The sequence below is a fragment of the Protopterus annectens genome, chromosome 8.part0, assembly GCF_019279795.1.
Source record: "Protopterus annectens isolate FY-2018-M chromosome 8.part0, PAN1.0, whole genome shotgun sequence".
Taxonomy (NCBI): Eukaryota; Metazoa; Chordata; order Ceratodontiformes; family Protopteridae; genus Protopterus; species Protopterus annectens.
The window spans coordinates 1,831,113,290-1,831,138,585 of record NC_056741.1 but is presented as its reverse complement, the minus strand read 5'-3'; the positions used below and the strand labels follow the sequence as shown (position 1 = coordinate 1,831,138,585).

General features: G+C 37.5%; 1 protein-coding gene across 1 annotated transcript in view; it reads left to right on the top strand.

Moving 5' to 3' along the window:
- LOC122809660 (cytochrome P450 2U1-like) overlaps positions 1–25,296 on the top strand; it is a 322,309-nt gene that overhangs the window by 32,234 nt on the left and 264,779 nt on the right. The window contains exon 2 of the mRNA XM_044081319.1: positions 13,235–13,387. Within this exon, the coding sequence (XP_043937254.1) occupies positions 13,235–13,387 (153 nt within the window). The remainder of the gene's footprint in view (positions 1–13,234; positions 13,388–25,296) is intronic.

Below are 25,296 nucleotides of genomic sequence, written 5' to 3'. Positions count from 1 at the left end.
AAGTCATAAAATACCAGGATTTGCAGTCAGAAACAAGGGCAATGTGGAATAAGGCTATCTAGACAGTCCAATATTAGTAGGAGCAATAGGTTTCATAAAAAATAATTTGCAGTCATATTTAGGTATGCTACCGATACATGTAACTGTATGAATTGCAGGAGGAGTCAGTTCTGGGCACATTGAGGGTGCTGAGAACATTATTTTTGGCTAACATCAAAAATTGAAACAATAGTAATCTCACGAATGTTAAATCATACTTTGACTTAGGAATCGCTTCCATTCCTGTCATGGTATTAGAAACTCAAAAGACTTGGAGAAATTAAATCAATAAGATCTACATTCTACTGCAGGTAGACTTTTTGCTGCATCTTTTTTCTCTGATGGCTCACAGACAAATTTCCTAATGGAGCCCTACTGCCTATTTGCATCTTCATTCCTCTGCTGCTGCACATCTCTCTTTACTGCTCCTGACAAATACATGTACTTCATGTCTAACTGGGAATGGAAGCAAAGTAGAATTACCACCTGTTCAGACATCGGGTTCTTTTGTAATTTTACTAAAAAGTACCACATTCTGGGTGTTCCATACCACTTTCTTTGTTCTCCCCTCACCTCATTATTCCTACTCAAAGTAAGTGAGATAGTACACTTTAACAGGCTAGCATTCTGTACACTTATTCTAAGGGTGACTATTGCTATGGTTGTAATCTGGTAAACGTAAAGTTCCATGTGACAATAGTAGAATGTTACCCATCAGATTTACTTGATAAACCCACTGAGGCAAACATTCTGGACTCATGCAGCGAGCACGAACAATGTATTACAAAATACTATACCCCTAAAAGTACGTAACATCAGTTTCATTAACATCACTTACCATTGTACTGCAGGCAGAAAGACTGAAGGGTAACAGTGGCCAGTAGGCAAAAAGAACTGTAATGCAGGCAAATAATATAACAGAAAAATGCGTTATCTCCTAAAAGTCATGTTAGTTATATGATTGTGGGCAAAAAAGAATTGGCAACCAATACCAAAAAACAATGATCTTAAGGGCAAGCTGTAAGCAAAATTGATTATTACAAAATGATATATACCCATAATGCACATCTGTTTCTTTAACATCAGTTACTATTGTATCACAGGCAGAAAAACTGAACAGAAAGTGGTCAGTTGGTCAAAAGAACTCAAATACAAAGGCCCAAATTCTGGAATAGATTTTCAAAATTCCTCTTACAGTTTTGGATGTTACTAAACAGGTCTATTAGCATGCATTTTCTGAAGGATAATAACTGAAACTGCAGCATCAATGATGAGAAAAACACCATGTTGTAAGGCAAAGAAACATACGAGGTAAGCTCCAGGATATTCTATAATGGTTCTCCATCTTTCACCCCCCCCAAAAAAAAAAACACACTTAAAATATTCCTATTAACAACTGTCTGGAACAGGTAATTACACCGACCCTCCCACCTCTCACACTCTTAGCACAAGAATTCTGGGCAAAGCCAAACACAGTGGTAGAAGAAAAGATGTAAACTCAGGGACATACAAACTTAAACAGATGCTAGAATAGGTTGCGCAGTACCATGCATTTTGTGAAGGGCATGAAGTCTGAAAATCAAAAGCTTTGCTTGAATACCACATTTATGAGGGTCAGACCAAAATCAACAAGCAAACTTCTAGACATAACAACATTCTCACACACACACACACACACACACACACACACCCCAACCTCTTGGCGCATGAATTCTGGACAGAAGTGTAAAGCCTGAGACAGATTTTAAATAGTACCCTTATAAACATACAAGGATACTAAAATAACCTTCATTAGTGTGAGGGTTTTTTTGAAATTATAAAGTCAAAAACACATATGTTATTCTGTAACTTCAGTCCTCAATGTTTTACAGCACCACCACAATTGTTATGAAGGACCAAAAATATCAGGCAAAACTCTGAACATTCTGCAATAGTCACAGCCCCTTACCCCACCAAATCTGTCAACCCTTTAACACAAAAAATCTAAACCAAACCAAAACTAATGGTAGTACAATAGGACAAACACAATCAAGGATACATTTTTACTTCTGCATTAACAAACAAAAATCTGGACATTCTGTAATACTTTCACTTCCCTCCACCCCCATCCTCAGCTCAAATAGTGTAAAGAAAGTAAAATATAAAATGGTGTGACAAAGGCATAAGATCAGGGACACATTTTAATACTGCTTTTATAAATATATATCAGTCTGGACATTCACTAATAGACTCACAGCCCCCCATATCTCAACCACTTAGCACAATAAATCTGGATAAAGCCATAAAGTAATGTCAGGACAAAGGCGTAACATCAGAGACATATTTTAATACTGCTTTTACAAACATAAACCAAGCCGGACATTCAGTAATAATCTCACAGCCCCCCTCCCATCTCTCAGCCACTTAGCACAAGAAGTCTGGATGAAGACAAAATTAATAGTAGGACAAGGGTATAAAATCAGGGACACATTTTAATACTGCTTTTGAAAACATATGCCAATCTGGACAGTCAGGAATAATCTCACAACCCCTGTCCTATCTCTCAACCACTTAGCACAGGATCCCTGAACCAAGCTAATGTAATTGTAGGACAAAGGCATAAAATCTGGAACACATTTTAATACTGACATTCAGAAATGTTCTCACATCTCTTCTACCCCATGCCACCCAACTCTTAGCACAAAAAAATCTGTAAAAACACAAAAATAATGGTAGGACAAAGGCATAAAATCACATTTTAAGGTAATGCTTGTACAAACTGATAAAAATCCAGGCATTCATCAATATTCTCACAACCGCCCCCACCCCCCATCTCTCAACCATGTAAAAGAAAAAGTCTGGACAATACTAAAAGTAATGTTAGGATGAAGGCATGAAACCAGATACACATACATTTTAAATACAGCCTTTACAAACTTATGCCAATCCGGACATTCAGCAATAATTCTGAAACACCCCCCCCCACCACACACACACACACACACACACACACACACACACACACACACACACACACACACACACACACACACTCATTGCACCTCTCAATCTCTTAGCCCAAGAATTCTGGACAAAAGCAAAAATAAAGAGGGGAAAAAACAGAAATACTTTAAAATACTGGTCTTATAAATGTTACAATCAGGACATTCTGAAAAATCTAACAAAGATAAACTATCCACTTCCCAAAAATACAAAAAAAATCTACATTCTCCCAAAAAGAACCCAGAAACTTACCTTTTTGTACAGTTACTGCTGAATTACTTGCTTGTAGTACTCCTCCAGATGACCTTCACTACAGATCTTTTGAAACAGAAAATTTTTAAAATTAAGTGCCCTTAAAAGGACAATTAAAAAAGAAGAAACTCCTGCTGGTTGGGGTCCTGAATCCCTTTTCCCTCGCCGTATAGTCCTTGTCCTTGGCTCCTTGCTCCATGCTCTGATAAGTACATTTCAGTCCAAAGGAAGCAATCTTTACTAGAATTAACTCTAGTAAAGATAGAAATGCTCACAGCATGTACCTTCTTAAAGGTGCATCTCTGTGGATGCGGAAGTGCTGCTAGCTGCAACTGGACCAGTCAGGTCCTTTCTTTAATACTCACTTCCTTTATAAGAAAAAACAATTCTGAACTGTAACCAGTCAGGGCCCTTACTTCACTGAAGCAGACCTTATGAATTGCAGCTTTTCTGCGACATCACCTCCTCAGTGGAGGAAGTAAGAAAAATAAAAATCAGCCAACAGTCTGCTCTGATCTTGGTACTTTTGAATGCTGAAGTGGGGTACAACAGAAGCCCATAGTATCTGGTTGAAGCCCCTGAAAGATCTATGGTCCCCCTTGGCTGCAAGTTTCACTAGTGCCTAACACCAACTGAGAGAATCATCCATAAGTAAAACTAAATATCTTTGTTGTCTTTTGAAGGAAATTAAAAGTTCCTGTGGAGTCAGAAATGCAAAGAGCTGAAATCTTAGTCAACCTTTCAGCATTGCTAAAAAACATTACAAAACATTTAGGGGTATTAACATCAATTTCTTAGTAGTACACCAATTACAAATCAAAGCTACTGTTTTAAAAAGCTGTAGTTGGCTTACATATAGACGTGTGACCTGCTGTTAGTTCAATGTCATCTGCATACATATTGATAATTAAGTAAGGCAAGTCCCATGGAAAGCTGTTTATGGGAGGATGTTAAAAGAACTTTGCATTAGCTTCCTAGATAAAGGACTAAGAAATCTCAACCATCAGTTTGCATATTAACATACCCCCTTCACCATACCCATAGCCATTACTCATATCTCTAAAAGTTACATGGATGCAGACTTGAGGCTACATCCACCAACTGCAATATTAGTAATAGGTGACTGTTATCAAACATATAGACACCATCCTCAACAGGATAGATAGAAATAGAGTTATAGTCACTTCCAAGATGGAAACAGGTTGATTAGAGCTTTCTTGGCATGAAAACTGAGAAATTGTTAAAAAATGGAATGAAAACTGAGACATTGTTAAAAAAAGCCTATAAAAGTTTATCAGTTTGGGTAAAATTCCATTACTGTTTAGTAATTCCAATCCCTAGATGTTAGCAAAAAGGAAAATTTGGAGAAAAAGAAAACAAACAGAAAAAAGGTGGGAAGAAACTTGTAACTATTCAGCAAAAAACACTTCAAGTTTCAACTTTAGTATAAAAGATGGCTACTAGTAATTTAAAGGAAAAATACATCAAATGCACTCTGAGGTGCTTAAAGGAAGTTAAACACTGCAGGAATATAAAGTCAAACAGCAAAAGGATGAAAAAATAGAAGAAGATTTAAGTAGTTATTCAGATGAGCTGATAAAACATCAGAAAACAGAGGATGAAAGGAAGGAAAGAATGAATGAATGAACATAAGGCTTCTCAAAAACACCTGTTTCAGAATAGTAAGTTGGAAGACACAGCAAACAGAGAAAACATGTGACTTCCTGCTATACCAGACAAATTGAAAGGAACATATTGTACTATTTTATAAAAGTACAACTAAACAACTAGACTGGTGTTCCACAGCAGGGTTTGTTAAATAAGAGGGTACATCATGTGCATCCTCCATATCCAACCATGAGGAAGCAGCCAAGACATATATTAGTAAAGATGCAATCATACCAGCAGAAGGAGGTGATTTTGACTGAGGACACCAGTGATCGTTGAAATAGCTTATTTACTGTACACCATATAGAATAAAAGAGGTAAGTTTATCCATGTAGTCAGGGGATGTTGAGAGGAAGGTGCAAGTTATTATATCCAACTGTCTTCAGAATATTTTTTCCTGGAGGCGCATAGACATTTTTGGCTGTAGAACAGGTTAAGATAATAAAATGTTTAGACAATAAACAGTGAACCAGCAAGTTGAAGGGGTCTCTGCTCCTTATTTTTCTGACAATAACAAAGCTCCTGGAGACACTTTGCCAGTGACACCGTTTCTACTATTCTAAACCAATCTGCTTGATCCACAGAAAAAAGCCAACTCAAACATATCCTGGACCAGAACCAGACACCTGAGTTGGAAGCTTCAGATTATCAGGAAGAAGACCAGTAATGGCGTGAAATGAGTGAATAAATGGGAGATTTGTAAAACATCAGATCCATTAGATGTAATTTAGAAATATGAACTGTGGTTATGCAAAAAGTGTCTGACTGTGCTAAACTGTTGGGGAGACTCAAAAGCATAAACCCCACCTTATGATTTTAATGTTTAGAAGAATACTAAAGGGACTGAGGAAATAATTATAAGTAATAAAATGTCTGCTTGTATTAATATTCGCAAAAAATGTTCATAATATACATTGTATGTTAAATTATAAAGCAGTTGTGTGTAGTATGTAGTTAGAGGTATTTTAAATGTGAGGTGGGGGAGTTCTATCAGTGACTGCTGCATACGCTAGTGATATTAATGTAAGAAAGTACATTGTTTTCAATTGAAATATACCTAGTTTTTACACTGTAACAAGATAAGGAAGCAAGTTACAGTTAATACAATGTTGCAATTTTGGGCTTCTATGGCAGGATGCAAAAGTGTATTAATTATATTGTATACAGAGGAAAAATATGATAATGCCTTCTTTTTATACAGGTGCAAGTGTAGACTAATGTCTTTAGTTTATGCTAAAGACAAGGAATTATTTTTCAAGAAAATAAGCTTGAAAAAGAAAGATAATGATGAAAGTATGAGAATTGATAGTTCTTCCTTGCATTTGCAAGTATGTTACCTGTTTATTTTTCCATTAACATTGGCTTTTAACTGAAGGCAAACAGGTACAAACAATTAATCATGCGAGGTCTGACTAGTCTGTTCAGAGGGAAATCTACTGGCTTCATTCTTTCATTTGCACAGTTATTAGCTGTTTTTCTTCTTCATTAGCAAATGCTTTCAATTGGAGATAATGAGTCTGCATGTACAAGTAATTATGTTGACCGTTTCTGTATTTTGGTTCCAGAATTTGTGTTTAACCAGCTTATCCATCACAGCCCAATATGTGCATTTAAGGTAATAATTCTAAATCTGAGTTGTGGTATCTTGGAGTATTCTGTATTCTATAAGAAATACTGGTGTCAGAGTTAGTATACATAAATAGTAGGGGTATAGGAGTTGCAGCACCCTGACAGCAAGATGGTGTAAGTGCATAAAAATACATTAAATTGTAAGAACAAATCTGGATTTTTTTCCCCAGTTTTACATATGTCTGGACCTCCTCTATCAAGTCTTTCACTTCTGATATGGACCCTAATCAACTTTATATCTGGCCACTTCCCAGCCTTAAGTCCCTGATCAGGCGTTCACTGGTGTTTAAGAAGTCTTTATGTTTTAGGCACCTGCTGTCTGGGTCTGATGCTTGTTTTAATTTAGTAATTGCCTTAGTTTGTACTCCAAGTTTACTCAGCAAAGAGTGATATCTAGTGCACAAAAATGTGTAATAGTAATTGCTGAGCAACATATTTGGTAAAAATATAACTAAAAACATATTTCTTTATCAGATTTACTGAATAACATTTTTGCAGATGATTGAACTTTGGCAGATGCAGATTAGGTATGGAGTTACAAATGTACAGTATCTAGGAAAGATATGACCTGAAATGTTTTGTGGAATGGTCCTGTGAAGCACTAGCTTTGGTGTTCTGTTAGGGAGTATGCAGTGATTCCGTCTGGTAAGACATTACCAGAACCACAGCTAGATTATCTGCCTTCCCTGGGTAGACCCAAAACTGGTGCTCTCTCAACTCAAACTTGAGGATCAACAAATAAAGCTTCTCTCCTCGTCTCCTGCAACTGTAGCAAGCTGCTTGCTAAAACTGTAAGAAGTTGTAACAACCAGCTTGGTGCAGTTACTATCACATACACAACTTATGTTAATTACTTCAGCCAGGCTATAATGCAGTATCAGTGTTTATTTATCAGTTCTAATACTGCATTTTTGTGCCAACAGCATCTACCAGTCATATCTCCTGACAGTGTGCATCTGGGTCTATATTATGATATCACACACTTAGAAGAGCGAATGACACATAATCGACCCCATGTACGCAAAAGCTTACAACTTTGAAACCTCAGAACAGCAATTTTTTTCCAAGGGAAAAAAAAATCGCTGTTCCAAAACAAAAAAAACTGTAAAACATTACATAATGTGGGGGGCTATGCCCCCTACACTCCCCCTACTTAAATATACAACTCTGAGATCACACTAGAGTGCCGAAAAGGCAAAGTAGCGAAAGCAGCCAAACAAATTCTTTCCCAGGGAAAGAATTCGCTGAAAAGCCACTTCACTAGTTTGCCTTTTTGTGCTTTTCAGTTCGAGAGAGATGCATTAGACAACCTTCATCTGTGACAGCATAATAGGGAGCTGTGTATCTTGGGCAGTCACCCCTCCCCCTTCATCCTATCTTAGTTATGGCTCTATATCTTATGGTAAGATTGTGTATGTTGCAATGAAAGTCATACTTTAATTTTACAGTAAGGATTCTATTACTTGCTGCTATTATCTTGGAGAAATGTCATACTGGTGATACATGTGAAGTCTTTAATTGTTTTCACTTTTGGGGTGCATTCCAGAGTGCACTGATTTGCTGTTGGACTTGCAGTATATGGGACAGAAAATCTATCTCTGTGGAGACAGAATAAACCAGAGGACCAACATTTAAGCTACAGTATTAAATGTGTACTTTATAGTTGCTTTCTAAAAACAAGCAGTACATGATAAACACTTTTTATAAATGGAAAGTGTACAACCAAATCACACACATACCTGTCATAAAATAATTTGAAACTGTTCTATTTTTATGAATTAATTTATGTTATTTACAAGCTTGTTACTTTTAAACTAAACTAATAGTTCTCATGCTGTTGATGAGGACTGTTTCAGTTTAAGCAGATAAAACAACACAAAAGCTACAACAGAATGAGACATAATGTATGTTTTGTAGTGAGTGACTACAATTACTTCACTAGCACACATCTGTGAGCACTGTGCAAAAAAAATCCTTAATTTCAGGAAGGCTATTTTAGTAATTTTTCTGTTATGCTTTCAAAGAAGAGCAAGTGCTTGTCAATCAAGAATGAACACTCTTTCAACTTTCTTCATCTTTCCTTTAGTTAAAACCCTTCTACTTTTGTGATATGATGTGTATATGGATGGAATATATGGGCACATTTTATTAACAGTGCCTGTTTATGAAGCTAAGAGAAATAAAAGTTGTGTACTTACTAAGAGAAGTTAGGTAACTGACAAGAAGAAAGGAAAAGAGCTGTCATCTTGGTGGTAGTTTAGTACAGTCGTTTTCTGTTGTTCTTTTTTTCTCACAAGATAGTCAACATCATCAACCTTCTTTTTCCAATTTTCTCCGTGGGGTCTGCGAGTCACACCCTCTCTCACTTCAGTGCAACTCTCCTACCTTCTTGGGTTGTCATGCCTGTTACACATCTTCTTTTACATAATCCATCGATCTATTGTTTCGTCTTGCCTTCTTCCTCTTTCTCCAAAATCTTCTTCAACAAAATTGTCTTCTGCTTTCCTGCATATGTGACTAAACCACCATCAACTGTTCTCCTTGGCCTTCTCTGCCACAGGGCCTACTTAGGTTTTATGCTCTGATGTCTTTCTTTGCCTCATAGTATGCATCCTACCACCCATCTTAGCCATTTCATCTCCATCACCCCAAGCTTCCTTATCCACTCTGCCTTCACTGTCCAGGTTTTTATAGCATACAAAATTCTTGGTTGCACCACTGTTTTGTACACCTTATTTTTCAATTTCTTTAGCATTCTTCTGTCACACACTATCCCTGACACTCCGTGGCAGTTGGCTGCAGTCCCTTTGATTCTAGCTTCAACTCCTCATTCAGATTTCTCTTTTGCTTCACAAGCCTTCCTAGATCATTGAAGCTGTTAACCTGTTCCACTGTCTTCCCTTTTATCTTCATTCTCATCTCCATCTGGTTCCTCCATTTGATGCTATGGCAAATGTCTTGCGTTCAGAGGGAGTTTGGCATAGAGGTTAAGATATTTACCTTGCAGACACAAGGTGTGTACTCAGTTTCATCTCATATGTCTTCAGTTTTGCATTCAAGACCACTGTCATTTGCTGAAGTTCCTATTCAGAGGCTGTAATGCTCTATCATCTACAGTTTTGTAAACCTGTCTCCTCCAACTTGTTTGCTGATGTGGTTCACCTCCAGGATGAACAGTGTGCTCAGAGCTGAACCTTCATGCACCCCCACTCCCAGTGGGAATCTTTGTGTAAGTCTGAACACTTTGTGTACTTGTGTGATTGAGTCCTTGTACATTGCCTTCACTAATCTAACCAGTGTTGTATTATGTCACAAAAATTGCAGGAATATTATATTCAAGTCATTATAAAACCTGAACACATGTTGTTATTTGGTGATCATCTGTTTACTAGTAATACTATCAACAGTCCAGAAATGAGTTTGTAATAACATATATATATTTAAATATCCTGTGGAGTAATATTTTAATTATGTGAAAAAAAATCACCTGTCAGATTAAAGGACTTTTGTTTCAGCATTATGAAGAAAAAACTGATAGTACTTGTAGCAGGTTAGTTAAACTATAGTAAGCAGCAGCTGTTTGCTCAAGCCTTCCCTTGAACCTAAAGATGTTAATTTATTGAGGTACACATTGAATACAAGCACCATTGTTGCCTTGCAAAGTGATGTTTAATGGCTATACAGTTTTCTTCTTTGATATTCTAATTCATAGATTATACTGAATGCCTATAATGCCTTAGCTGGTACAGTCTTCCATGCACATATACAGCCTTACATCTACATTCCAATTCTGTTTAAAGTTTTGTGTCATTTTATTTCTGTTTTTTAAATTGTACTGAAAGTGAGCTTTACTATGGTTCAAGGTATACAAATTTCATTCTAGTTAGCTGTCTAGATTCTTGTCCGGATTTACCGACCTACCTTTCAAGAGCCTTTGTCCAGATTTTCATTGTCTGCAGGTTGAGAGGTACTTGTATTTGTAATAAGGTGAGTGGCACAAAGTATTTACTTGGTACATTTTTATACTGTTACTTATATTCTGGCAATGATAATACTTCAGTTTTGTCAAAGTTGACTTTCAGCGTTCCAGTTCACTCTTTGGTAATTCAGTCATTTATATTTTGATAACAGTTCTGTGGTAGAGGAAAAACTCCGCTCGGCTACAGGACGCCAAATATTATCAAAAAATGGATGAGTATAAGTTCCAAAATTGAAGTGGATGATCCAAAACAAAAGTTGGTGAATCCAATAAATTCTTTTATTATATTGTAACCAGTTAAGCGCTTTCGGCTGTACCCCAGCCTTCATCAGAACAACTAAAACACATAAGCAACGTGGTATTTATACACACCCACATCCAATTAACAGCTTCTCATGGAATTTAATTAAATGGTAATCATAATAAAAACGTTAAAATAGGCGCCAAATATTTTAAAAGGCACAGTACTCAATAGTATGTAAACATTCCCCTACACTAATGAAACACTAGATTTATAAAAAACTATAAATAATTATAAATGTGTATGTATATATATATATGAATTTAAAAATGAAATAAAATAAATGATGAACTTGAATGAACCTCAGCTGGTCCCTATAATACATATAAGTTTCATGTGCTCCCATCTTTGCAAACTTGGTCATGGCCGAGTGGGAATCTGAAAGTGTTTTTAAGAGTTCGTATTTCAAGGACATTGCCCAATACGTCAGTTACCTTGACGATATTTTTATCTTGTGGAAAGCATCTGTAGAGAGATTGAAGGAATTTATGATATACCTCAATCAGACAGTGGAGTTTTTACAATTTACGTACGAGTATAGTCATCGAGAAATTTCATATCTAGACGTACTTCTGAGGAAGAATGAAAGTGGATTTACCTCCAGTACGTACAGAAAACCAACTTTTTCGAATGACTACGTACATTACAGCAGTAATCATCCACCACACGTTTTTCACAATGTGTTAAAGGGACAATGCATTCGGGTGGCTAGGATGTCGTCCAACATACACATCCTGGAAACAGAGCTTGGAATAATCAGAGATATGTTCAATAAAAGATCTTACCCTGAAAACATGGTTAACGAGGTCATAAATTACGTTTATAAACAATGGGGCAAAAAATATCCTCCGCTATTAGGCACTTACAAACCATCTACTAGAGAGGGTACACATGAATCACCACTGGGTAGGGTATGTGTTCTCATGTATTCCCCTAGTATACACATCATCAAAGATATCTTGGAAAGATATTGGCATACATTGAGTGTTATAGATAAAGATCAGATCTTAGGTAATAAACCGAGATGTGTATACAAAACAGCTCCTAATTTGAAAGCTCTATTAGAGAAGGGTAATCATATGCAAACCAATTCAGCCACTTTTACAGGCACGGTGAAATGTGGCAATTGCAAACAATGTAAATATATTAACAACAATATAAGTATAAGATTAGATGACGTCTGTCACACCACCATTAAATGTATAAGGGGAAACTGTAAAACCAAACAGGTGGTGTACTTGGTTGTCTGTAGTAAATGCAATGCCCACTACGTGGGTAAAACAGAGAGGCAGCTTAATAGACGCATCTACGAACATCTATACAGAATAAGGAAGCATGATAACAAAAACGCATTGTGCAAGCACATTATGGAAAAGGGTGATGACCACAGCTTTTTATTTTCAATAATAGAACAGGTGGATACTACTGTCCTTGGAGGGGATTGGAAAATGAAATTGTCATCGTGCGAAAGTAAATGGCAAATTTTAACAGATTCGACGAGACCACCTGGTCTCAATGATTTCATCAGCATAAAACCCTTCTTAGCTTTAGAGTAACTCTCATTTAGAATATTGCTGTTATGGTAGGATGATTTTATATATATATACATTATTTAAAATATTTGGTACATTTTATATGGAAACTTATATGTATTATAGGGACCAGCTGAGGTTCATTCAAGTTCATCATTTATTTTATTTCATTTTTAAATTCATATATATATATATACATACACATTTATAATTATTTATAGTTTTTTATAAATCTAGTGTTTCATTAGTGTAGGGGAATGTTTACATACTATTGAGTACTGTGCCTTTTAAAATATTTGGCGCCTATTTTAACGTTTTTATTATGATTACCATTTAATTAAATTCCATGAGAAGCTGTTAATTGGATGTGGGTGTGTATAAATACCACGTTGCTTATGTGTTTTAGTTGTTCTGATGAAGGCTGGGGTACAGCCGAAAGCGCTTAACTGGTTACAATATAATAAAAGAATTTATTGGATTCACCAACTTTTGTTTTGGATCATCCACTTCAATTTTGGAACTTATACTCATCCATTTTTTGATAATATTTGGCGTCCTGTAGCCGAGCGGAGTTTTTCCTCTACCACAGAATTTATATTTTGATGTATTGGGAGAAAACCTGTAAGTAGGCTAAATAAATGGAACACAGTGGTACTGGTCACCATCAGTGACTGTCACAGATTTGTTTTATAATTCTGTTTCAATGACAGTCATGCAGATAATTGTAATAAATAAATGTTTTTATGACTCTATTTCATGAATTATTGTAACTGTGGAGCTTTTCTGAATGATAAGTAATGTTGGCAGATGTATTTTAAACAAAGATTTAATAGATGTCTTTGTTTTCTCTAGGTATTATTACAGCTCCATATGGACAGCCATGGAAAGAACAGAGAAGGGTTTCTCTCATGTTGCTAAAAAATTACGGGCTGGGAAAAAAGCCGATGGAAATAAGAATCCTAAAAGAAGTAAAAAGTTTAGTGAAATCTTTCAATGACATGGATGGTGAGTTACTCTCAATATTATTTCTCTTTCAAACCAGATAGTAGTTGTACATATATATTATGAATATATAATCACAAATAACAAGATATGTTTTGAAGTATTTTAATGCACTGCAGACCACATGGCAAAGAAAGGGGCTAATAATAAAGTGGCCATAAGCCCTGAATCATAAATCGGAATAACTTGATGCATGATGGAAAGTACACTGTACCTTAAAATGAATGCCATGTACTACACAGTTCAGCTGAAAATCTGATTGACTGTACAGTTATAGCTCCATTTTTTTTATTTTAAATAGATATAGTGAGAAATGAATTTGCCTGAGATAATGCAGTGATATCAACAGATGAATTTTATACACAGACCTCAGTGTCTGAGAGGGAATCCCAAGGGGTCTGCTTAGCATGAGGCATTTCAAGTTCGAATGCTGAAATCTGTTTTAAAAGTATACATTGCCATTAGTTTGTAGCATACAAATAAATGTAAGTGTTTCTGCTGTACTTAGTTAAACATCTCAGAGTTATTTGTATCTGTTGTATTGGACTTTTTCTGTGGCCTGGCCTGTAGTTTACAGAAGAGACCCATGTACCGTACATACATAATTTTAAGTGACAATTTTACCAATTATATTTGAGTTTTGATTTATTTGACTACAACAGCTGTCCTTACAGTTCTTGTTTGTTATAATTATTGGTTTAGCACCTGAAGAAAGATTTGGAAATGTGTGTATTGTTTTCAGTCATAACTTTTTATTTATAGCCTCAAAAATAATTAGTTTAGGAAATGCACTTTTTGCTGTCCCTTTTGAACTATCAAAGGTTTGTAATAAATCTTGTATTGATGTAGACAGTTGGAGATACAAGGGGCATACAGTGCGGGTGTTGGCTACTGGCATCTTATGGGGGTATTTCTCGAATGGGGTGATGTGTCCCCTCTTATGATTACTTAACACTGTTTGAGGTGAAAATGCCTATAGATAGGTTTATCCATACATACACATGACATCAATAGAGTCTGCAATCACTTTCAGCATAGTAAGATTAATCTATATTCCATTATACAACTGCATGGTCATTCTGCAGCAAGCCAGGTATTATGTCATTGCAGGATTCTGACTTCATTGTAACACATCTGCTTGGATAATAAGTTTGGCCACAAGCTAGTTGACTGTCAGACATAATTCATTTTTGTTTTCAGTCATCTAAAAATGTGGGGGGGTTGCACTTTTGGGAATAGTTTAGTTTTGAGTTCAGACAGTTGCTGAATGGTTTTTGTATGGATCAGTCCACAATCCTGGTCAGAAAGCAGACATCATAGAAATTATAAATAAACCTCTGTTATTCAGTGTTCTAAACAGTATAAGTCTTGTGGTGTGTGTGTGTGTGTGTGTGTGTGTGTGTGTGTGTGTGTGTGTGTGTGTGTGTGTGTGTGTGTGTGCGTGCATGCGTGTGTGTGTGTGTGTGTGTGTGTGTGTGTGTGTGTGTGTGTGTGTGTGTGTGTGTGTGTGTGTGAGGGTTGGGGTTACCTATTTGTCTTAAATTCATGAAAGATATTACCCAGATTCCTTGCAGTAAGGCCTAGAACAAATTTCATTTGTTTTGTTGACCAAAATTCAGAGGACAATCATGGGAGAAAGGTTCTGTTTTGCTAAGAATTTAAATGAAACAGTTGACAAATAATTAAAAATAAATAAACTCCAAACAGATCAAAATGAAATGTAACTAGTAAACAGATATAACTGAACAAGAAGGAAATTATACAGGTTGCATAATACATCATGTTGCTGAAAATAATAAGATGTAGTAAAAGTAACGCAATATGATAGGGAAACAGGATTTTAACATTATTAACTATTGTTCTTACTTAAAAATAGTCAGGTTAGGAGGTTGTCAGGATACTAGTAAGTAGTGTATCAAGTATTTAAAACACAAAACACGAAGTGGTAAAAGCTGAGTACCGCCAAACTTCTATTGCAAACAGTCACAAACGGTCGCAAAATAGATTTCCTTAACACAACTTTATTAGTGTTTTCGGAAACGGCTATGCGTTTCCTTCTTCAGAAACAAAAGACAAAGACAACATAGTCACATCCAGCCCGTACTTTTAAAACCTTCATAACATCATGTGATGCTAGTTAATTAATGCACTTATAGTGTTAAGTCGCTATTCTACTTAAAAACTCTTTCTAAAACATGTTCTCATATCCTGCAATGCCTCGCTATATTTACATTTAACTGAACAATATTTGAAATTAAAATCACTTTCCAGAAATATGCACTTACATTGATAAATGTTATATAACACTAAAAATATGAATTTAAAAATTAGATCCAATTTGACCAATAAAACAACTGGCCAATACTGTTGAAAATTTAATCAATATCTGGCCATCTTTTAAAGTCCTTTACATTAGGGCATATGTGCTCAAAGTTGCTACTAAAAGTTGCTACTAAATTCATAACAATGATGTTGAATCAAAATGTAAAAATATAAAAATCCACATGGGACAACGAAGAAAATACAAAAGAAAAAACAAAAAAAATACAAAAGAAAAAAAGGGGGGGGGGGAAAGGGGGAAGAAAAATAAAATAAAATTCCACGTTTCAAACACGTCACCTGGTATACTAGATACCAGGATGACATGTTCATTCTGTGGAAAGGTCAACCGGAACTCATTCCTAGCTTTATTGAGTCCATCACTACTTTAACTAATTTTCTAGAATTTACATTTAATTTCAGTGATACTGAGATTAGCTTTCTGGACATCTTGCTAGAGAAGGATTGCTCGAACATGAGATTCAAGAGCAACATCTATAGAAAGCCTACCTACTCCAGTGGTTTTCTGCACTATTCTAGTCACCCGCACCATCAAAAGAAGGCTATTGTTAAAGGGCAGATGGTGCGGGCAGCAAGAATGGTAACAGATGACCACGATTTTGAAGTGGAATGTAACAAGTTAGTTGGCATGTTCAGTAATAGGGGCTACCCATCACAATTGATAGAGGAAGTCATGGACGAAGTTGGATATAAACGTAGAACGGGCCATTTTAGTCCCATTCTAGCCTCTCAATGCGTTGTTAATCAAACTAATCAATCAACCAGCAATGTTGCAAGTAGGGGTGGATCTAGCCAAATTAATAATCAACTCAGGTTTTTGTGCACCTTCTCAATGGACCATCATTTCATAAGGGGTATACTAAGTAAAAATTGGACATTGCTTTCAAATGATAAACAGTTTCAGAACATTTGTAGTGGCCCACCAGCTATAACTTTTAGACTGGGAGTCAATCTGAAAATATTGTTGGAAAGTGGGCAATCTAGGATGAGTTCTATAAAAGGGATGAGTAAATGTGGCAGCTGTGCACAATGCAAGCATATTAAAGAAGGTAACACAGCTTTGGTTAATAAAATCCAGTACAGAATCATGGGTAAATATAATTGCAATACGAAAGCTATAATGTATGTGGCAATTTGCACAGCTTGCTACGCATTTTACATAGGTAAAACGGAGCGCAAATTAAGGCAGCGTGTTTACGAACATTATTACGCTATCTCCAAAGGTGACACAAACAATGCACTTGCACGCCACATTTTAGAATTCCCTAACCATAAATTTGAATTCATGGCGTTACAAAAGATAGAAAATGCCCCCTATGTGGGGCCATTTATTTGGAGATACAAGAATTATGTTGGCAGATAAGAACAGGGGCCACTCTTCCTCCTGGCCTTAACGAGAATATGTCCATCATTTGCATATTAAAGAAGTTAGCTTGTAACAGATAAGGGAGCTCTTTATACTACAATATGAATACCTATGGAAGTATAAATTCTATTTTGATGTATTTGGTTCACTTGATGTTGGTTTTTTACTTCAATTATATTATTTTATTTTATTTTTCTTCCCCTTTTTTTCCCCCCTTTTTTCTTTTGTATTTTTTTTGTTTTTTCTTTTGTATTTTCTTCGTTGTCCCATGTGGATTTTTATATTTTTACATTTTGATTCAACATCATTGTTATGAATTTAGTAGCAACTTTTAGTAGCAACTTTGAGCACATATGCCCTAATGTAAAGGACTTTAAAAGATGACCAGATATTGATTACATTTTCAACAGTATTGGCCAGTTGTTTTATTGGTCAAATTGGATCTAATTTTTAAATTCATATTTTTAGTGTTATATAACATTTATCAATGTAAGTGCATATTTCTGGAAAGTGATTTTAATTTCAAATATTGTTCAGTTAAATGTAAATATAGCGAGGCATTGCAGGATATGAGAACATGTTTTAGAAAGAGTTTTTAAGTAGAATAGCGACTTAACACTATAAGTGCATTAATTAACTAGCATCACATGATGTGAAGGTTTTAAAAGCAGGCTGGATGTGACTATGTTGTCTTTGTCTTTGTTTCTGAAGAAGGAAACGATAGCATTCCAAAACACTAATAAAGTTGTGTTAAGGAAATCTATTTTTGTGACTGTTTGCAATAGAAGTTTGGCGGTACTCAGCTTTTACCACTTCGTGTTTTGTGTTTTAAAAGTTTGTACAGCTTTTTCGTTCGCAGTGTATCAAGTATGAAAGTGCAGAAGGGCTGTAACAGCATGTGAGAGAATGATAACAATGTAGCGAGATGAGGTACAGTGGGACCATGAAGAATGTTACCATAAAAGGAGACGCTGGAGAAATCATAGACAGTGTAAGAGAGTAGTGACATAGGGCAGCTAAAGAAAAGTAACACAAGATAGTGAAAATAATGGAGTACAAGACAGAATTAATAGGAGGTGCAAAGCAAGAACAAGCTTGGGAGGAAAGAGGGTCAATGGTGGAAGAAAGTGGGTAAGATGAAAGGGACAATGAGAAAAGAAGGCAGGTATAATGAGAAAGGAAAAGTGAAGGAAGGAGTGGAGGAAATGAGCAAGATAGAAGGTCAGGTTATCCAGTGCAGGAAATGACAGCAGTGGTGATAAACAGATAATTAAAAGAAAAGGCTGCTGAAAGTAGTTGACTGTAGAACAGAATGCATTAAAAGTACTGTGAGACAGATAACATATCATAAAGGTTAATATATAAAAGGTGGAAATATTATCTGGGTGAATATTCTATCATTCAGAATGTATGACAAGATGAAATGAGAGTAAAAAGTCAAATAATACGAGAACCACGTATTCTGTTCTGCAAGGTCTTTACCATCTTATAGATGCAGTTCTGAATGAAGACATGTACTTTCTTTGGAAGTTTACTGGACGCAAAAGAGAAACAGAGGCATCATGACAAAGGTTTGATTTTGAGATGTGTACAGTAAGTAAAAGCACAGACTATTAAGAACCTAGAAGGGATCCTTGGTGAAGGGAACAGAGGGGATGAGGAAGTGATGGGTAGGTATGGTGTTAAGCAAAGGAATGCAGAAGGTCAGATGGTAATGGATTTTGTGAAAAGGATGGACATGGCTGTGGTGAATACATATTTTAACAAGAGGGAGGAGCATAGGGTGACATACACGAGTGGAGGAAGATGTACACAGGTGGATTATATCTTATGTAGAAGGGCCAATCTGAAGAAGATTGGAGACTGTAAAATGGTGGCGGGGGAAAGTGTAGTTAGGGAGCATAGGATGATGGTTTGTAGGATGACATTGGTGATCAAGAAGAGGAGGATGAGTGTGAGGGCACCAAGGATCAAATGGTGGAAATTGAAAAAGGGTAATTGTGAGGTGGAGTTCAGGGAAGAGTTAAGACAGGGACTGGATGGCAGTGAAGAGTTACCGAATAGCTGGGTAACTACAGCAGAGCTAGCATGAGAGATGGCTAGAAAGGTGCTTGGTGTGACATCTGGAAATAGGATGGAGGACAAGGAAACCTGGTGGTGGAATGAAGAAGTACAGGAGAGTATACAGAGAAAGGCTGGCGAAGAAGAAGTGGGATTGTCAGAGAGATGAAAAAAGTAGACAGGAGTATAAGGAGATGAGGTGCATGGCAAAGAGTGAGGTGGTGAAGGCTAAGGATAAGACGTATGAAGAGTTGTATGAAAGGTTAGACACTAAGGAGGGAGAAAAGGACCTGTACCGATTGGCTAGAAGTAAAGATGTGCAGCAGGTAAGGGTGATAAAGGATAATGAGGAAAACGTACTCACAAGTGAGGAGAGTGTGTTGAGCAGATGGAAAGAGTACTTTGAGGGGCTGATGAATGAAGAGAATGAAAAGGAGAGAAGGTTGGATGATGTAGGGATAGTGAATCATGAAGTGCAATGGATTAGCAAGGAGGAAGTAAGGATAGCTATGAAGAGGATGAAGAATGGAAAGGCTGTTGGTCCAGATGACATACCTGTGGAAGCATGGAGGTGTTTAGGTGAAATGGCAGTGGAGTTTTTAACTAGATTGTTTAATGAAATCTTGGAAAGTGAGAGGATGCCTGAGGAATGGAGAAAAAGTGTTTTGGTACCGATTTTTTAAGAATAAGGGTGATGTGCAGAGCTGTAGTAACTACAGAGGGATTAAACTGATCAGTCACAGCATGAAGTTATGGGAAAGAGTAGTGGAAGCTAGGTTAAGAAGGGAGGTGATGATTAGTGATCAGCAGTATGGTTTCATGCCAGGGAAGAGCACTACAGATGCAATGTTTGCTCTGAGAGTGTTGATGGAGAAGTACAGAGAAGGTCAGAAGGAGTTGCATTGTGTCTTTGTGGACTTAGAGAAACCATATGACAGGGTGCCTAGAGAGGAGTTGTGGTATTGTATGAATAAGTCGTGAGTGTCAGAGAAGTATGTAAGAGTGGTACAGGATATATACAAAGGTAGTGTGACAGCGGTGAGGTCTGCGGTGAGAGTGATGGAAGGTGGAGGTGGGATTACATCAAGGATCAGCTCTGAGCCCTTTCTTGTTTGCAATGGTGATGGACAGGTTGACAGACAAGAGCAGACAGGAGTCCCCGTAGACTATGATGTTTGCAGATGACATTGTGATCTGTAGTGAGAGTAGGGAACAGGTGGAGGAGACCCTGGAGAGGTGGATATATGCTCTAGAGAGAAGAGGAATGAAGGTCAGCAGGACTAAGACAGAATATATGTGTGTGAATGAGAGGGAGGATAGAAGAATGGTGACTATGCAGGGAGTAGAGGGGGCGAAGGAGGGTGAGTTTAAATACTTGGGATCAACAGTTCAGAATAATGGTGAGTGTGGAAGAGAGGTGAAGAAGAGAGTACAGGCAGGATGGAGTGGGTGGAGAAGAGTGTCAGGAGTGATTTTTGATAGAGTACCAGTAAGAGTGAAAGGGAAGGTCTACAAGAGAAGAAGTCCACACAGAAGGCACTCCAGCCGAGAATCGAACCTCTTGCTGTGAGGCAACAACGCTACTGCTGTACCACCTCTGCTTGCAGAGTATTTGTTGATGAAATGCAATAAATGTAAAAAAGATACATATAAAAATTAATAATTATTAAGGTTCATTATAGATAGGAATAATTTTATATATATATATATATATATATATATATATATATATATATATATATATATATATATATATATATATATATATATATATATATATATATATATATATGAAAAATGTAAAAAATGTAAAATTAATTTGCTTGTGATACTAAAATGTATGTTTCACGTATTTATTGGGATGGCACCTTTAAGGTTTGGGTAGTAGCTGTTGAAATTTGGAAGTTAATTGAATGTACTTGAACTTATTGGCACAGTAATTAAGGGGATATAAAAAGGCTGCTGAAATTTTATGAAGTTATTCTTTAGAAGGCTGATGGAGCCAAGGTACCAGAATGTGATGTGAAATAAAGAAATCGTAGCCACAGCGGTCTTTCCAGTTTGGTTTATTTTTTCATGTGATGTTGATTCATAGACCACTAAATCATTAAGGTCCACTGTAGTACTCTCATATAGAATCTGCCTAGAGATAGAAGATCTATGGAGGCCACTAATGAACCAAGAAGATGAAGGACCAACCTGGCTGGTGGTTAGTGAAGAGACATTGTAACTTGGATAGTCTGGATTGAGGGAGTTGTGACACTTGAGAAACCATATCCAGATGAGTGCCTATGAACTCCAGCATTTGAGTAAGAGAGTGATGAGATTTATTGTAGATGACTGTGATGCCAAGGCAAAGACATAATTGGAGCAGGCAGTCCCTGGTGCATATGAGCAGATGCCTGGTGGGAATGGTGATGAGCCAGTCATCGAGGTAAGAAAACACCCATAATCCCAGCAATCTCAGGTGATCTGCAACCACTACCATACACTTGGTGAACACCTGGGGGGCTGTGGTGAAACCAAAAATCAGGACTTTGAACTGATATTGACTGGCTCCCAGCCAGATCTGAAGGTATTTCTTGGATCATCTGTCTATTTTCATGTGACAGTATGCATCTTAAAGATCTATGGAGCACATCCAATCACCCTTCCTCAAAGGAAGGAGTATGGACTGAACAGCAACCATTTGTAAGTTTGAATGTTTGATAAATTGGTTCAAGTGGCTTAGATCCAATATTGCCTGAGGTCCCCAGTTTTCTTTGTCACCAAAAAGAATCTTGAGTAACTTCCAAACCCTTGCTGGTCTGGTGGGATTTCTTGGATGAGTCTTTTTACAAGCAGCTTTTCTATTTCTAGCTGCTACCTTCTTTTGACAGGGTGATACATAAGGAAGTTTTCTTGAGTGGGAGCGTGGAATGTAATAATGACTATTAGTCATTTTCTGCACCCAGACATCTTTGGTGATGGACGTCCAGACCTCTGGGTGCAGAGATAAGTGCCCCCCCCCCCCACCCCACTGCCTCTAGAGTGCAGCAATCAGGTAACCATTCAGGGATACTGGAAAGGCTTCTCAGAAAAAGTGACCTCTGAAGCCTTGTTTTTTCATGCCCCCTCTGCAACACTAGTGACATCTGCCATTAGATATCCCCTGTGCCATAGGGGGATCTGTCTCCGTAGGAGTCCTGAGAAAACCCTTATGAATTCCAGAACCACATCTTTCTGCCCCCTTTCTGATTTCTTGAAAAGGTCCTCTGAGGCGTAGAAAAACATATCCCTATAACAGATGGTGTTTTCCCATCCTGCTCACTTCTGAAGAGAGTCTGTTTAAATTTAGGTTCAAATAGGGTAGCTACATCAAAGGGTGCATTGATCAAGAACATCTTGTAAAGCTCTGCAAATACAATGAGATGCATCCAGTCATGCCACATAAGGGTAATGCCTGAAACTGCCACTCTTGAAACAGCTTCCATAGTGTGTGAGATTAAATGCATGGAAGCATTTGACAGGGACTGAAGGGTTGTCATTTGTGAAGAGATGGTCTTTTTATCCTCAGCCAACATGGGCATTGAGAGGAATTTGGTAAGCTCTTTCATCAACTCGCTAAAGCAAAAATTAATTTCCTGAATCTGTCCAAGGCTTAGACTCTCTGTTGTGAGGGTAAACAGAAGGACTTTCCTCAGTAAATTCCTTTCTGGTGGTTGCTGCAACCACCATGGCATCAACTGGGGGACCCCTGCTCCAATGGGCATGGTCCTTGTGTGCAACTAGATACTTGTCTGGCTTTCTAGAAAAAGGTTCTGTGGTACATAGATCCTTCCAAGCCCAACAGGAAATGAGCTCCACCATTTTATCTACCAGGGGTACCACCCAGGATGTAGTTGAGCCAGTTCCAAAGGCCTCAAGAAACACTGACTCCTTCTGGGAAGAGACTTCGGAAGACCAACCACCTTTCTGCCTGAAAAGCTCAAGAAAGTATCTGAAAGAGATGTTCTCATGCTGTGAACTTGGGACCCCTCCCCTTCATAAAAGTCGGCCTCCCCTTCATCAAAGTCGGTGTCATGCCTCTCAACTGTACAGATTTTCGCAGAACGTCCAGATTTTTGCCTCATATTTTTAGTTTGTTTTTTTCATGAAATTGTGATTTTCTGGCAAATCATTAAAGGTTGATGTCAGAAAATAATGATAGATATTGAGTTTCAGACTTCATCCCATTCAGAAAATTCATGTTAATGCAAAACCTGTTATTCTATCAATGTTCTAAGATTATAAGAGCAATATTTAAAAATTATCCCTATTTCTGGGCATTTGCCCCCCCTCCATTATTTATGGCTTTGTCCAGATTTCTTGTTCTAAGAGGTTGAGAGGTATGGTTGGTGTCTTCTGTTAAATATTCCTGTGAGGAATCAATGTGTCTCCTCTTTTGCTTATGTTTTCTTGGAAAATCTTGTGGGGGTGATCTGAGGAGGAACCAGAAATGTGTGGAGAGTCTTTTAAAAGGACTGTAGTGAGGCTTAAATGGACTGGCTGCCCAGATGGGACAGAATGAGCAGACTCAAGACCCAAGTCAGACAGTTAAGAAGGGGAGGACCCAAGAAAGGTAAGGTTGTCTTGTCTCCAGTGATATGGAGAGCTCTCTCCACTGCCTCAAATGCAGAAGCCGATGGAGAGCCCAGGGTTGCTCCAGTAAAGGCTAAAGCCATCTGCCTGGAGAAATCCAAGACTTCCCCATTACCCTGCCTTGACGCAGAAATCAGAGCCAAACTGTCTAGTACCAAAGCCCTAAGGGGAAGGTCCATCTCCAAAAACCTCAGAGTGTACCCCTTACTCCTGGACCCTGAACTGAAGCTCTAGGTCTTAGATCCCTCTGGCTCCGACAAGGTTGGTGATGGCTAGATCAGAGAAGATGTCAGAATTCACGAAGGCCAAGCCTCCAGATCTGATGCAGGCAACCTTGGAATTCTCTTTTCCAAACTCTCCAAAGTCAAGGGATGGATCAGAGTCGAAGTTACTAAAGGTGTTTGGGTTAGTCCAAAGCTCACAAGTCCGGTGAGATAGAAGTACTCCCAGCTGAATTTGAGTCTTGATAAATTTTCTCATCATCCTGTCCACATCTGCTTGGACAGGCTACTGGTAGACCTAAACGACGAGAAGGTGGATGGAGGTCTTGAAACTTAACAGGGAGTTTTGTGTAAAAATGGAGAATGTAACCTTGAAGAAATCAGCTCTGGGGAGAACTGAGATTGTCTATGGGAAGGAGACTTAACAAAGGATTGTGTCAGATCTAAAGAGGTGGATGGATCCAAGGTCTTAGATATTTTGGATGGAAAAGCCAAAGTTTGCACTAAGTGAGGACAGTGGTCAGGGGAATGCTTCCTTGACTCCTTTGGCTTTACTTTTGACTTCTCTCTTTTCTCCCCCAGAGATTTTTCCAGAAGTTTCTTTGTGAAGGGTGATGCTCCACACACACTGAAGAAAAGGATAAAGGTAGCAAACCCTTAAGAACTAACTTGTTCTTGCATTCAACCAAGGCTCTGTGGCTGAAGCTAGAACAAATCTCACTCTCAATATCAAGATGTGTGGCCCCAAAACAATATGCACACTCTGAGTGGGGATCAGAGTTAGGTATCTTGTGTCTACAAGACGAGCAGTTCTTACAACTTTTAGGCTTATCCAACATAGTCAAAGTAGTCAACAACAATTTTACTACTACTACTACTACTACAGAAGAAAACACTGCAAGACAAATTTACCAGCAATGGCAAATAAAGTGCTCCTAAAGTTTGGGAAAGAAAATATCAGTAAAGTAACAAAGACTACTAAAGGACTAGTAAACGTACAGAAGGAAAGACACGAGGCCTAGAGAAAAAAATTAACAGCACTAACTATCAGAAAAAAATATATATATACCATTTTTTTTAAACTAGGAGAGGTAGGAGTAAAAAATAAGAAAAAGAAGTCAAGACCCTGGCAAAAAGGGGGATGCCAAAAAAGAAAGTCATTTATCTCCCAAAAGCTTGAGTCTCATTAACCATGTTTGGTCGCTAGAAGTAGCAAATGAGATATGTGGTAACCTGGGGCTTTAGAGACGATTATGGGTAAGGGGAAGAACTTGAGCTACAAATCCAAAGTCTGAGAAGTGACT